The sequence below is a fragment of the Harpia harpyja genome, chromosome 1 (genome assembly GCF_026419915.1).
Source record: "Harpia harpyja isolate bHarHar1 chromosome 1, bHarHar1 primary haplotype, whole genome shotgun sequence".
NCBI lineage: Eukaryota > Metazoa > Chordata > Aves > Accipitriformes > Accipitridae > Harpia > Harpia harpyja.
Window position 1 is genome coordinate 7,690,218 of NC_068940.1, and position 16,131 is coordinate 7,706,348.

At 43.5% G+C, this 16,131-nt stretch overlaps 1 protein-coding gene across 1 annotated transcript; it reads left to right on the top strand.

Annotated features, from left to right (window-relative positions):
- The first annotated feature begins 247 nt into the window (after positions 1-247).
- Positions 248-14,856, top strand: CD83 (CD83 molecule). The gene is made up of 5 exons (XM_052809762.1): positions 248-345; positions 474-604; positions 10,750-10,966; positions 11,080-11,183; positions 13,003-14,856. The coding sequence occupies exons 1-5, from the start codon at positions 303-305 to the stop codon at positions 13,159-13,161; spliced, it is 654 nt and encodes a 217-aa protein (XP_052665722.1). The 5' UTR covers positions 248-302; the 3' UTR covers positions 13,162-14,856.
- The last annotated feature ends 1,275 nt before the right edge of the window (positions 14,857-16,131 follow it).

A 16,131-nucleotide genomic window follows, 5' to 3' on the forward strand; every position in this document is an offset into this window, starting at 1 on the left:
GCCCCACAATCAACCTTATTTCTGTTCAGATCAACAGGGAGGGCGGGGAAAAAAAGAATAAAACCAGTGCAGGTAGTTGCAGAAATGGGAATGACCTAACAGATTTAACAGGAGAAGCACTGGCTCCTACAGGCAGGGGTTTTCCCTGTGACGAGGCCCTTCAAGATAAGCCATCTGGGGGATTCCCCAGTCTGCCTCCAGAAATATCACTCCAGAAGCAGTAGCAGTTTCACTCTGCTCTCACAGTCGGTCCAGTGAAGAGGCACAGTGTTGCTGCTCTGTGGTTTGAAGCAGCAAAAGCCATGTCTTCAGTAGTCTACGCTCTGCTAATCACCCTGTGCAACGGTAAGTGGGGACCCTTGCCTTTTTCATTCTGGTCTTTCACATTTATTTTGTGGGGATATGTTTTGGGAAGAGAGGGAGGATTACCTAGGCAAACTCTTTTAAAGGCGATGTGTACCTGTGCTTTGCAGTTTGGTGCTTGATCAGTGGGGCTTCTGTGGCGGTCCCAGATGTTGCTGTGAGATGTGCTGAAGAAGCGCTGCTGCCCTGTAAAGTTCTTTGGGACTCCTCAATCACCTACCAGACAGCATCTTGGTACAAAGTAAGAAAAAAGCCTAAGTTACTTGAGCAGTCTGCTTTGCTTTCCTACTTGATACTGGCTTGTCTTGTACAAAATGGGTTATTTTATGAAGAGGCATCCACCTTTCAGTGCAGCAGAGATAAGGCAGCAATGAAAGCATTTGAGCTGTTCACAGAGAACAGGCATTTTCCATGTCAATGTAGACAGACTATTTGAACGTGATCCCTGAATGGCTCTTGGCCTGCTTTTCTATCTAAATATTGCTGGCTTCCAGGGATCAGAATTCAGGTGATGCCCCATGTACATATACCACTCCAAAGAGGAGTCTTTCCAGGATGTTTCTTCAGAGCAAAAGCTGGTATTTAAACCTTGAAACATCAGTGATATTGTGCCTTGGTTAATCTCCCCCCAAACAGGAGCTGATTTTTTGTTTGAAATAGAAGAACTAATCAAGTACTTGCTATTCTTTAGGAAGGTTTGGCTAGTGGAGGTGGACATAAGGGCAGGGTATGCAGAAATGCTGATGGAGAGCTACAAATTCTGAGTTATCTCTTTGCGTCACGAAGTGAAAGTCTAATCTTGGCTGTGCTGGTTCAGAATTCCCATCTCCAAAGCAGGAGAGCCCTGCTGACCACATATTTGCAGGAGGGCTACAAGGATCAATCGGCTAATGAGCAGCAAGTTCTGTTCAACACTTTCAAGATTAAATTTCTCATAGAAAGAGAGGCAGAGTTGCGCAGTGGCTGAAGAAGTGGCTGTTGACTTGCTGTATGGTACCATGTATTTGCATCTCAGCGCATAATTTCAGCTTATGGTGTGAGCCAAATTAACAGGAAAAAAAGGAAGGTTCTGTTCTCCCTCATTCCCCACTCCCAGACATGCACTAGTGCCACTTACCATGGGTCAGTCCTGGTGGTCCTCTGGTTGCCTGTTAAGTCAATTTGCTGTTGCTTGTTGTAATAGGGGAAAATCAATCTGCAAATAGATTTTGTGAGTTACAGAGTTTAATTACTTTCCCATGTGATGGGAGAGCAGTGGGAGGGAAAAAACCCTATTGTGGTGGGCAAAAACTATTAATTTATCTCTGCCAGAACATAAAGCCATAGCCTTGGCTTCCCCAGCAGTTTGGTCAGATAGATATATTTTTAAAATTATTCCCTATAGTAAACCAACAAACAGTGTTATTAGGGTTTCTGTGGTTGAAACTTGCAATCCATCTGAGTGTCAGTGCTGGTACAACAATGAGCATCTGCCTACTGACTAGATAACAACTGCAACCCAAAGGTACCTAACTCTGAAAGAGCTGTTTCGAACACCTGGCTACCAGCCCATCAGCAAGTGCAGCATCTATAGTCTCCTTCTTTTTCCAAAATGCTGAACTAAATGTGGGTGGGGGACAGAGAGGAGAGAATAATGCATTTGGTTGCAGATTACTCTGAGAGCTGGGATAGGTGTCAACTTGCTCTTTTTTGCTTTCTGCTTCAAAAGCTGGATAAAGACATGTATTTTCCATACAGATACATGCTAATTATTTAAGGCCCCATGTTTCCCACAGAATCTAGGCAGTGCAGGGAGCGCATTGCAGGCAAACCATGCAGTCTGGTGGACCTGGAGGAATTGAGCAGAAGTGGTTAGGGGTGGGGGAGTACTAAACAGAAAGGTTGACTGGATCCCTGAAAATTCTCCCCCAAACCGCTGTTGGAAGTCAACAAAACCAAAAACAGTTTCAGCAGGCTGAAGTGTGGGGATCCTCCAGAAGCATGTCTTTCTGAGGTCAGTGGCAGCTGGGAGGGCCAGGCAACAAACAGGAGCCAAAAGCCGTTGCCCTGAAGAAAGAGTGTAAGGAAACCCTGTAGACCATATTCCATGTTGTCTCATAGCTCTTTACAGCTCCACCTGGGCACAAAATGACTGCACATGCAAGGGAGGGTGTTATTTGATGATGCCTTTTGTGTATGCCCCTTCCTTGGCAGCCCTCGCTTGCGCTGCTTCCCTTTGCAGCAGTCTTGACTGCTGCTGCACCTCCCCTGCCATGTCCTGCCAATCTCCTCTCCTTCCATGGTCTCCTTGCTCCTCCTCCTTCATTCTGTTTCACTCGGGAAAAGACTGTTTTTCCAGTGCCCAGCATGATAGGACCTCATGCTTTTTTTCTCTGCTGGCACTGCCTAAACTACAAGAAGTAACAAAATGTAGCTACCTTCAGCTCTTGCCACCATCCTCAGGGGCTGATGGCACCAACCATGGTACTGCAGTCTTCTGGTTACTCATCCCAGGAGAGAGATGGGAAGTGGGGACAGGCAGTTAATGCCACTCTTGGTGATGCTAGCTCAAGCTACAGTCACAGCCATATTAGGAAAAGCACAGCACCAAAGCTAAAAAGCCTGACTCTCAGTAGGAAAAAGTAATCTAGGCTCAGTGTTTTGTGCTGAAGAAGCCATACTTCTTCTACTTGTGGGGCTAGCTAAATAGGCAGCAGCTTGAAGCTCCCTCTCCTCTCCCTCTCCTTTCCTCTCCCACTCTTCTCCCTCTCCCTTTTCTTGGCTGCGTGCTGCTATCCCCACCCAACACTGCAAAAGGAGGGTGGGGGAATGGCAGAGCACAACGGGGCTACCCAACATAGAGAATTAATCTGTTATTTAAAAAACAACTACTGAAGGATTAATCAATAAACACCACATATACCCCCAAAGGCCTAATTAAAAGGTAATTCCAACAAATGGTATGAAATTTCAGACTATAAAGTTCAGGCAGCTGTTAGGCTAAATCTTTTGTATAAGGCCACTTTGAACTGTGCAGTAAATGCAAGCAATTAACCTTTGCTTCTGCTGCTTTAAAAAAATGATGGCGACAACGTTACGGTGCTGCACGTGCAGCTGTTTGCGCAGGGTGAACGCTCAGCGAACAACCCCCTCCTTCCTACTGGCACCTCTGCATGCTCTGACCAATTAAGGGTACTTTTAAATAGTTTGTTACAATCTGCTTTAAAAAAAAAAAAAAAAAAAGATGCTATTTAAAAGTACTTGCTTTTTCAGTTTTGTATGGAAAAATAATTGTTTAAAGGAGTTAATATTCTGGTGCCAAAAATCCAACTGGATGTAAAAAAGAAGGATTGCATTCAACAGTTACTTCACTTTTGCTAATATCTCGTACTGCAAAAAGGCATGCATGTGTTTAACCTGTCGTGCACCCAGTATCCTTGGAGCTAATTAGATTATTTCCATGCATGAAGTCTTATGTGTAAGTAGTTCTGTGCGGAATCAGGACCACACTCAGTCAGCTCAGACAAAATGATTTTTACTTAGAAATACTTGAAGTAGGCAGGCCTAGCACACTGGGGACAAGGTAGAGCACAAAGTCCTCTTCCAGCCTGGTGCAGCTCTCACCCCATTCACTATGTGGCCATGGAAAAGTTAGAGAGTTCATAATGATGATACCCTTCAAGTGTGGGTCATTTTTAGGACTGCTGGGCAACCTACATGCCATAAAACCATATCTGAGCAGTGTGGAAGTTTGCCAGCTGAGAACTGAAAACTAGGTCATTTTTGCATAAGCACCCAGGTACTGGGAATTGTATATGGAAATACTGGTTTGAATCTCTACGGCCCACCTATGAAACAAGAACCTGGGTAATGAAACTTAACTTACCTTTCTGCCTCGTAAGGCTAATGAAAACTGAACAGTTTCTCTTTGTGTAGCACATTGAAAATAAGAACCACTTCATAAAACCTCATAATTATCACTTTATATCCAGTTTGAAAACCAAGTTTATACACACACAAATGAAGTCCCAGTGGATATTTCGCGATTTTGTTCATGTGATAGCCAGAAAAGTCTTAATCTAAAACAAATCTTGAGGAAGAGGAAAGAAGGCTGTACTTCAGTGGAGAGAAGTCTGTTAACTTTATAACACTTCCCTGAAAAATATAAAATTGTGGCAGAATTAGAGGGGGAAGTCATATTACAAAATAAGAATAATCCTTATTTAATATTAATCGCACCTTCCTTCCAAGGAAATTACTTTTGCTAAATGTGCATAGCTATCACCTATTAGCATAGGTAAATAGTTGCTAAATTACTTCAGTCTAATTTCTAACATACCCAAAGAAATGCAGTTAAATGCTCCTCAGACATCTATTCAGCTCCAAGTAGCTCCAACACATTGATGATTTAGACAGGAAGGGAGCAGTGGAAATGATTTCATGACCAAAACAATTCTTTTGCCTGACATGAGCTAGCACTGGATGCCCTTAGCTAAAAAAAAAAAACCCCAAACAATAAAGAGGCTGTGTGACTGAGTCAGAGGGCTTTTCCAGCTGGCTCATGTCTCACATGCAGTTCCTTTGCTGTAATTTTGGGGTTGGGTTTTGTTTTTTCTTCTTTTTCTTTCCCCTTTAAAGCACAGTTAGAGTTCACTCACATGTGCCCACAATTTATGTCTGTTTTTTTCAAATTTAACATTGGTATCTCTACATGACACTGTATAGGAACCATATGGATGCACCTTCAGCACTAATCAAATGTGAAAGTGCTTTTGTGCTGAAAAATACACCTATTAAGTGGTTTCAGCTCAGTTGTGATTCATTATATGTTGGCTATCGGGCATTGCCAGAATTCTAGCTATTTTGTTTCAGAAAATAAATTCCTTCTGGCTGTATATAGTTTTTAGATCTCTTTAGCAGTCAGAAATTTCAACTTGGCCATTATTGCTGGTACAATTTTAAACAAAACCATTTTTACAATCATCCCACCCTCAGAAGAAAATAAATTAATGTTAATACATTCCACCTTTAAACTGACCAGTTTTGGACCTGAACCATTTTGTTTGAAATAAAAATTTGCTTTTATGGGAAAAGTGGATTATATTGGCACTTTGATTTACCTGGGAGCCAACGTACCACCTTAGTCTGGGAAAAGCTCGATGAGAAAAGGGATTCAATGAGAGCAGAGAACATGAGTTAACTTAACAACTGCTTGCTCTCACATGTACATGATAAAATTAAATTTTAATTGATTAGTTGGGTGTAAGTACTACAGCATGGGTGAATTGCCTTTGTTTAGTGGCACAATCGTGTAATGCTGTAGCAGTTTTCAAAACTGCAGCTAAAACCCAGCCAGCTAGGACCAGGAAAAGTGTTCCTTCTCCTTCTAAGACCTTGTTTTTAGTTCTCTGAAAAAGAAATATTTGCTGAAGAGCACTTAAATTTTGGAGGCCTAATTATTCTACCTATTTCTCGTAATTCAGCCAGTCAGAGAGCAGAAATGTATCAGCTCAGTGGTATTTTCAATCAAACCTATCCCATTTTAATATCCACTGTATCACCACCACTATTCTTACCAAAAAGGTCCAGGCTAGGAGAAACTTAACAGGAATCGGTCAATTGACTGGAGAATACACATGGGAAAATCTCAACCTCTTTAGACCAAGCATTTCCAAGCTTTTGGGAACTAGAATAACTTTCAATTAAACTCACTAAAATAAGGCAACTAGACCTGGTTGCTCAGGGCTGTGTCCAGCCAGGTTTTGAACATCTCCAAGGATGGAGACTCCCCACCCTCTCTGAGCAGCCCATTCCAGTGTTCAACTACCCCCAAAGTAAAAAAGGTTTTTCTTGCATTTAAATGGAGTTTTCTGAATTTCAGTTTGTGCCCATTGCCTCCTGTCTTGTCTCTGGAGGCCACTGAGAAGGGTCTGGCTTTAGCTTCTTTATCCCCCTGGCAGTCAGGTACATGTTGATAAGATGCCCCTGAGCCTGGTCTCCTCCAGGCTCAACAGTCCTGGCTCCCAGCCTCTCCTCGTATGTCAGATGCTCCAAGCCATTAATCATCTTTGTGGCCCTTTGCTGGACTCTCTGTCCAGCATGTCCACGTCTCCCTCGTACTGGGGAGCCCAGCACTGGACCCAGCACTCCAGGTGCATCTCACCAGGGCTGAGCAGAGGGGAAGGATCACCTCCCTCGACCTGCCGGAGATGCTCTGCCGAGTGCAGCCCAGGAGGCTGTTGGTGGTCTTTGCCACAAGGGCTCATCTCCTGCTCATGGTCAGCTTGGTGTCCACCAGGACCCCCAGGGCCTTTCCAGCAGGTTGGCCCCAGCCTGTCCTGGTGCCTGGGGTTATTTGTCCCCAGAGGCAGGACTTGGCATTTCTGTTTGCTGAACTTCATGAGGCTCCTGTCAGCCCATGTCCCCAGCCTGTCGAGGTCCCTCTGGATGGCAGCGCGACCCTCTGGCGTATCAGCCACTCCTCCCAGCTTTGTGTCATCTGCAGACTTGGTGAGCACATGCTCTGCCCCAGTGTCCAGGTCGTTAATGAAGGTGTTAGGCAGTATCAGCCCCCGGGGGTAGCATTTCCTCTCATTGCTATGGAGGTGATTGATATGATAGAAAACAACAGACTTAGCCCCCCAGCTGATTTCTGAAAAAGCCTGTCACAATTGTTGCTGCTGGCGAATGTATATGTGACAATAAATGTGAACTCACATTTCTTTTGTTGTTTAATTTTCTTAATGGGTAGTTTTATGCAGATAGGAAGAATGATGCTGCCAGCCTGCAGGTCCCTGTTCCCAGCAAAATTCTTGCTTCAGTAACCCCCAGCAGCCAGCATGGCAACGAGACCCTTTTTATGTAAATAGATTCAGTAGCATTTCTACTGGTCCCCACACGAATCATGATTTGCCTTTTGAATTTTGGTAAAGCCATTAACAGCAAACATGGGAGCAGGAAAAGAAAACCTCCCTTTCCTCCTCCCGTTGGCAGTGGGGAGCAGAGGGAGCCGGCGTGCTGCAGCTCGCTCGCCAGCACGGCGGAAAGGAAATGAAATGCAAACGAAATGCGGGCAGAAAATATTTTGTCGCTGATTAAAGAAGAAGATGGTCCCTACACAAGTGGATTGCTGCCACCAACAGCGTTCGCTTCAATCCCTCTAAGCTTGTGTGGAATTAATTAGGTAAAACCCCTAGCATTTACCTTGGGCTGTGGTATCACCTGGAGGACATTTGGCATGAATTAGCGCTGGATTATCATAGGAGCTTGAGCTGCAAAATGATCTGTCTAGTGAGAGTCTGCCAAGTAATTCACAGGAGGTGGCAAACAAAGTGGCATTTTCATAATTTTAATTAGGTTTGGGGGGAAAAGAGGTTGGCTTGAATAGAGCAAGAGGCAGAATGATGACCTTACTGAACATCTCATGGACTTCCTTTTACACAACTGGGATATGGGGACATACTCTGCAAATTTGCTCAGATGTTTCCTCGCTACTTAGAGATTTTAAAAAGGGAGGGGTTGATTTTTTTTCATAGTAGCAGATAAGATTGCAGCGGAAAAAGGCTTGGCTCAGGCATCAGAGAAAGGGGTTGCTGTGACCTCTGAGTAGGGATGGATGCGCTGTGTGTAGAGGCTGGAAAAATGCCACCAGATGTCTCTGTAGCCTAAAAAATGTAGGGAGGCTGCTGGGCACCCCAGCACCACAACGGACTGCCTTGCCTGCCTTTGCTCTTCAGTAAAGAGGAGATTTAATGGAGAAAGAGAGGCATGCAAACCCCGAATTCAACCCACACATGTGAACCGTTACTCCTCCTCCCCAAATGCACAGGTTTGTGACCCCCATCCAGATCGTGACTGGTTTCTCCACAAGTGAGGGAGCCGGATTAGGCCACGAAGTAACTTTTTCTTCTATTTTGGGGAAAGGCATGTTGTTAGTGCAGCTTCATGGACACTGCTTTGCCTTACGCAGAGCGGGTCTGTGTAAGGCAAAGTTTGACTTGCTTGTCTCCAGGGTCACCGTCACTGTACTTGTGACAGCAACTGAGCACCTCGAAATGCTTTGGAGGCAATAATCAACCCTATCCCTCAGTGTCCCCATAAAATAGAGAAGTTAAATCATTTACCAAAAATCTCACTGGGAATAAGAGCATGGTCAGGCGTAGGATGCATGGACTTAATTGACTTCTCCCGTATACTAGCAGTGGTGATTACAATTGCATACAGAAAGATCAAAGTGTTTTCTGATTCCCAGGTCTCAGCCACAAGAATCACAGCACCATTTACCACCCAAGACAGCAATTACTTATGCTACTGGTGAACTAAAAAAAAAAAAAAAAAAAGAAAAAAACAAAACCAATTTTCTGTGTGTAGCTCAGACCTCCTATTTGCATTTTAGGGCAATGCAAAGGGCAGCCAGGCTGGTTCTCTTTATTGCCCTGTGGGCAGTTTTAAATTTCACTAAGAAAGGGGGTGGTAAGGGAAGGGAGAGTGGCAAAAATTAGATCTGAGGGAGGTCAACTCTCTCCACTTAACTGCTGTTGACCCACTTGTAACCAGAGCTGAGCCCAGCCTGGGTATTGGAATTCCTCTGGCCACATCTCTTGACAACGTGCAGGGCCCGAAAATCTCTAAATCCCTACAGCACAGTGAAGTCCCTACAGCCTGAAAACCACCATAGGTACTGCTCATCTCATAGGCGCTTGGGGCTGAGCATAATAAGAAAGAGAAGCTGGGGTAAATTTACCGGGGGATTAAGAGGAAGAATGTACTTTCTTCCCTCTTGCTGGGCAAAGTGTGGAAAGCCCCAGGGAATTACTGCTGTGTTTCAGTTGATGCACTAAAAAACCCCAAACCTTTCTGAGAAAGGATCTTTACAATTCTGAAAATCTTGTGCTTTAGTCCGATTCCCCAGTTCCTGAAAAGTTCCCCAATTTGCAGCTTGTTTTACACCATTTTAGGGCTGCAAAAGTAGCAAAATATAATGGGGCATCAGGCCCATATTTCTCTCCAGGCACCCGAGTACACTTTCCTTATGCAAATACATGAAAGGGAAACCAGATACTCCTAGCCTCAGTATGAGAAAATTGTGTTAATTTTAATAACTTACAGTGTGATGGTTATACCCTGATGCAGTAGCTATACTGATAGAAAGTAAGCACCAACATGCAACCCAAAAATGTGTCTATTAAAATAAAATAATAAAAAAGTCTTGGCTTACATTAGTGATAGGTTTGGCTGAGAAGCTGAGCCTTGGACTGTATGAGCTGGCTCTGGCGGTCCACAGAAAGACTGAATTCATTACTCGGGAAACCTTCATGGAAGGCAGGCTGCCTCGAATCCCAGGGAGCAATGTCGATGAATAAGAATGGACACGGGCTAATTCAAACCCTTCTCCCATCTTTCAAATCAAGTTAGTGATTTCTCTCCTCTTTGTGGTTCCCAGCCAATTGTCATTTTCAGTGCATCCTATCACCCCGCAGTACAAACTGTTCTGGGAATACACTTCATTCCTCCAGCAGCCTCTCAGCAATGCCAAGGAATGTAGCTCTTCTGGTTACAATTAAGAAATTCAACATACAAATGCTCCCCAAGTGCACCAGAACCTGCTTGTGACCTTCACGCAACTGAATCTGAAGGAGTTGAAGCAATTTTTTGTTCTTTGCTTCCAATAAAGAGGGGAGGGGAGGGGAAGGGGGAAACCCCCATTCCTCCAGAGAGGCACCGTGGTTTCAGGGGTCAGCTGCACAGAGACTGGCACGGGGAAGTGCAGTTTCCAGGGCTGCGTTCCCACAAGGAGCTCTGGGCTGCAGGGTCGCTGGGAGGATGCCAGCCCGTGCTGGCAGAGCCGGCGTGCCCTGCGGCATGCCTGCCGGGTAGGCAGGTTTAATTCCCATCACTGCATGGCAGAAATTGTGCTGGCAGGGAGAGCGCAGGCAGTGGTGGAGCCTACCTGCCTGCTGCCACGCTCTCCTGGAGACCTCCGGTCCCCAGAGCCACTGCTAAGCAGCTGGGTAGGGCTGCCTCTTGCTGCCTCGGCTCCATCCCCGTGGACTGTCTCTCTCTGTTTGAACTCTTTTGGGGCCTCTGCGTAGACACTTTGAGAGCAAACTCTACCGCTGCCTTTTATCGTGTTACATCTCCACCAGGATTGTGTCCAGGAGAAGCAGATTAAGAAGCTATTACAGAATAGCTCTATAGTATCTATTTATAATATAGTGTCTATTTAAGGAAAAATGTGCATGTGAGCGCATGCATTGTGAGCATGAACGTATTAGATGCTTTTGAGATTCCTCCCACCTCTCTTCAGCCTCTGTATTTTCAGCCATAAGCTGGCTTTAAAACTCTCTTTCCCCTAAAACTCAGGCTGACACTGTTGCCCAAGATGAGAAATATGTTTGTGTTTTCCAGATGGCTGGAGAAGGCGAAGGAATAGCATGGAAAGTCCTTGATGTGGAATCTCATTATCCAAAAGAACTTGGGGGGTCCCTGGAGCTCTCCAACGACACCTTCTTTTCACTGAGGATCAAAAATGCAACCAGCCGAAACAGCGGGACATATAAGTGCATTTTGGGGCAACAGAGTGGAGAACACAATCTGAGTGGCACAGTCACATTAAGAGTAACAGGTACAGTAGAGACTCTTGACTGTCTCATGCTCCACGTGGCGTTTCATGAAGGTAACAGTTCAAAAATATTTTATAAACACCAGAACAATGTAACACCTTGCTTTACATTTTAGGTTGCCCCGGAATAGAAGATGAAAAACTAAAAAAATACAAAGCTGAGCTTTTCATGCTGACTTGTCTTGGGATTTTTTACTTGCTGCTCATCTTTTTTACCTGTGTAAGTAATTCCCTTTCTCATAAACAAACCAACAAAAAAACCACCCCACACTCATTTTCTCTGCTAGCACCACCTTAATGCAGCCAATCAGACGTTGGTGTTCGTACTTAATTTATGATCAAATCCTTTAAATACTCACACGGTATTTTCAAAGCCAGAGGAAACTCAGGTGCACGAGAAACAGAGGATGGAGTCCCAAAGAGATAAAAAATTTCACTGCACCCTGATCTAACTCAAACCAGACAGTTATTTTCCTGCACCCTGCTGCCCATTTCTGCTTCCAGTTACTCTGAGTGGAAGCTACTCTTCAGTTCAAGAGCACATCAACAGCTCCTCTGCTTTGGTGCTTGGGAACAGCATTTGCCTGAGATGGAGGCACAGGCCCTTGGGATCCCTTCCTCACCTACGGCATTGCTTTGTGTGGCGGCATGATGGACAAGTTCAAGTCCACCTATTTTTTGCCTCAGTATCCATACCTGTAAATTGGTGACAGGCCCATTTCAGACAGGCATTTTTGTAAAGCTCCGTCTTTCTTAGTAAACAGGTATTTTAAGATCCTTGGAAAAGAACCTCCTCGGGGTTTTATCCATACCCTTAATGCTGTCAGGTAGTTCTGGGAAAGGTGGGGAGAGGAGGTATTTGGGAAGCTCAGTTCACAGAAGCAAAAATATTTTTTGTTTGCGATAGTGGTGAAGTCACCCCCTTGTGCAGAAAAACCAGGAGGTCTGTGCCTCCTGGCTTAAAGGCAGCATGAGCCTCAGGTCTTGGTACAGTGCAACACTGGCTGCATTTCTAATTAAAAACAAAACAAAACCACCTCCAGTGTTTTGGGAGGTCAAATCTAACTTTTGCTGCATATTTCATATTTGTCTTATTGTTTTGCTCCTTGGCAGATGAATCATAACTGTTGATTGGTGAATATCTAATTAGCTGCAGCTAAATGTAGCTTTTCATGTATCTTCAGGGAGCAATTAAATTTATGCCTGTCTCTTTTTTAGATTGACAATCCTGCCAGTAATTTGTGCCATTCAGACTAAAGTTTGACAAGATAAATCTTGTAGGAATTTGTTTGGATGAAAGTATGAAAGCAAGGATATCACTCAGAAGAGACAGATGCCCCTGTTCTGCTCAGTGTCCTGAAAGAATTTCAGATCTCCACAGAAACCTCTCCTTCCCACATGTAAAAAAAAAGTCCCAGTTTTAGTGTTGCAGTTAAAAAAAAAGCAGAGCCAAGTAGTGAAGATAACCACTCTGGTGGAATTACGTGTATCTTACTCTTGGGTGAGGTCCAGTCTCAGGTATCAACCTAGCTTTCATCAAAGTTTAATATTTCCCTGATCCCACAAGTGAGCTTCATTATTTAAAATGCCTGTTAAATTCTTACAGGTTGCCTTGCCCTCTCCTTTCATGGAGATTGTGCCTTATCTCCGCTAAACTCAACAGCAACATTAAGTTTAAGACTGGTTGGCAGGACTGGGGCTTTACTTTGACAACTAGATGAAATTTCAGGCACTGGCCTGTATTGAAGGCAGGTGGAAACACACTTGCAAGAGCTTGATGCAAGGCCTGTTCATATGAAAACTTGAATTAAATACAAAATTCCTTTTGTGACTAAGGTTTTTGTCCTATAAAGCTCCTTGATTGAGCAAGAAACAGCAGCATTTCTTTGTACTGGGTGCTTCTGGTAACAAACAAATGAAAAAGGTCTAATAAGCCATGGTTAGCAAGGAGAAAAAGCAAAACTTTCAAGCTTTAAGAAAAAAATTGCCTTTCACAGGAATTCTCGGTTTTAAGCTTTCCTCTCTGCTTTCTTTTTTAGACATGTCTAAGAAAAGAGAGTATGTTTCCCAATTATCAAAAAACCAGACCAGATATGAAACACATGCTTACCCTCATCAATGTACGTGAAATGACAACTTTCCAGGATTTAAACAGCAACAGCACTTGCAAAAATGAGCTTACTTCAAGTTCTGTCTAAGCTGACGTTGCCAGCACCGTGGGCTCATCAGTAAACACGACACGAGCTGGATGGCCGAGTTGTATGGAGAGGAAATAAACAGTAATATATGGCCTCTTCGGAACAGCCTGAAAGTATAGGCAGCCTGTCAGTGATGTGCTTGCACTGGACAAGCCTTCGAAAAGCACTGTCATGCACTACAGTAACTTTTGGGAGTTAGGCAGCTAAGAAATACCATTACAGCTACACAGCGGTGTTGCAATGCTGTTATGAAGTTGGCATCAACTTTATTTCACTCTGCTGTGCAGCCCTCTTGTTCTGAGCAAGAACGTGCCTGTGATATGAAGGCCAGGTGATAGGGAGGCCACGGGAGCGCAAAGCCGGGAGATTAAGCTCTTCACTGAACTAATAGCTCTCATCTTTCAAAAGCAAACGCAGCAGGTGCTGCAGTACGGACAGAGAAGTGTGCGGGGCTGTTTCTGCTCCGTGCTCTGAGCCTGATTCTGGATGGAGTTCCTTTACTGCAAATGGGATGTAACTTGCCAGGTGATGTTCAAGTAGGCTGAAGAGGTGACTTCATGCTCTTGTCCTGGGTGAATCAAATCAACATTCATTTTTAAATCTGAGAGTGACAGACGGGCTGAAATGTAAGAAGAGAGAAAATATTCTGGAAATCTTTCTGGACTGAGAGGAACTTTCTGTCTCTGCAAGAGAGGTAGGGATGGATTTGCACAATGGGTCCATCAGTCACTTCCCAGAGGCATCTCCATAAGAATCCATAGAACAATCCATAGGAAGTTTCAACGAGACCGTTAACCTTAAAGCAACAAAAGTAAGAATGAAGCAGCCTGTGGTACATTAAGGAGATGTAAAGATGACTTATTTTGTGGTTTAGAAAACATAAAGCCAAATGTATGCAACACCCATGTCAGTCAAGTTACACAAGTGATGACCAAAGCCATGGCTTGGAAGAAATCAACTAGCCGTATGTTTGGGATGTATTAAGTCAGCTGTGAGATATAGGAATAGAAGATAGGGCATATGAGCACCTGCTTTGGTGCTAACAGTGTGTAGTATATGTGAAACAAGGACATGAGAAAAGCTGAACTCAGGCATACAATATAAGGGAGAGAAGGCTTGTCCTCTTGGACCGAAGAAAACAAGAGCGATTCTGGAGTCTGAAATCAAGGAACCTCCCTTATCGGGCTGCAGGTACAGAAGGTGAAGCAAGAGGAGTCTAGAGTGGCTGTGGGTGTTTATGTCACAGCATAAGAATTTGAGCCAAAACATGAGAATTTGCAAGCACTTAAGAACACATCTTAAAAAAAAAAAAAAAAATCCTTCAAGAGTTAAACTGCAACCTTAGGATTTTTAACGCAGTTTGGAATTCCAGGCTGTGACAAGGATGCTCTTTCTGTAATCCTTTGACTAATTTTGAAGTGCTGATGGGGAGGAAAGCACTGTGCATCACTCAGTAGTGCCTCTGTGAGCAGGGTAGATGTCTCCATTGGTGGAGTCCAAGGGGTTCCTGGCCAGAAGAATGGTTACAAGGGATATGCAATTTACTTAGAGCATGGTAAATTAATGCCACATTTGCTTGTTTATAATCGATTTTTACATATAAATGTGTGTAACATCCTTTAAATAAAAATTCAGAGGTAACCTATCATCTGTTTTTGTGTGCCACATATGGCAAATAAACCCAGAAACACTCTGTATCAATTGCATTTTATTTTACAACTGACATAATTGCATCAAATAATGGAGATGCCTGATCCAGCTTCTTCTGCGGGAGAGGGCATGTATGTGTGTATAATTGATTAAGCAATGGATAATTTTATGCATTTCTAAGGAACTCAGATAATTTAAATTTTCCTCAAAGTTTCACTTTCTCTCCAACATACATTCTAAAACACCTGTTCCCTAGTGACAGGCAAGTCATTAAGGAAAATACAAGGATGTTTCAGTCTACCCATGGTCACTTTTAAATACGGCACACCATCACGGGTAACCTGTACATTTAGGTGGCAATAATATGAACTAAATGTGCATGTACCTAGGGTACATTGAGTTCCTCCATTTGATCAGAAAGGCTTAACACCTGACAGTCATAGGTTTTTGTTTATCTTTTATTATTATTAATATTTTTTTTTAGGAGAGCGGATAAGAGGAAGGAAGGGAAAATTCACTTGAAAGGGGTTGATAATTAATCAGCGGCAAAGGCTGAAACACTTTTAAAATTATTTCTTCAGATGTATAAATAGGATCAGATCAGATAGGACAGAATGAAAAAAGGGACTTTGTGTAAGCAACTATACCCATTATTTTTTCCCCGAGCCAAACTGTCTGCAATACAGAAGATGGGGCCTGAGGCAACAACACTGGGAGTCAAATTTCAGGCTCAGAAGTTTCAGGCTGGTTGGTTCTGAGGATTTGCTGTAGGCCCAGCTGTGCAGTAGAAGTGATCACGTTCAAGGCCACTTAAACGCGTTAAAGAGTTTAGAAGGCGTCAGCAGCAAGAAAGTCTGATGCCGAGACGCTTCACTGAATCACAGAGCTGGAGAGAAACAGGCAATATCCTAAAGCGATGAAGGTGCCTGCACATCTGGGATGTAAAGGATGTAAAGAAACTGTTGTGGCATTGTAGGACAAAACCTAACATTAACTAGAAATATTACAAATGAGAACCAGACAACTGAAGGATAAAAGCTAATATATTACAGCAACTTCAGCACTAACAGGGAAGAAAGAAAAATAAAAAATCGAGTGTTGACTGAAAATCTTACTATGTTGAAAAATGTGTAGCTCTTTCTGTATCTCAGAAGAGACAGTCCTTTCCTTGCAATACGGACCTATTCATATTTCAAAATTACTGCCTCAGCTAGCCCAGCATACAGGGGATGAGCACATGCACACATTCTTTAAACTTTAACATTTCATTATTAAAGGGAACCCGTTGTAGATTGCGCAATCGAGAGGCTGTTTTGATTA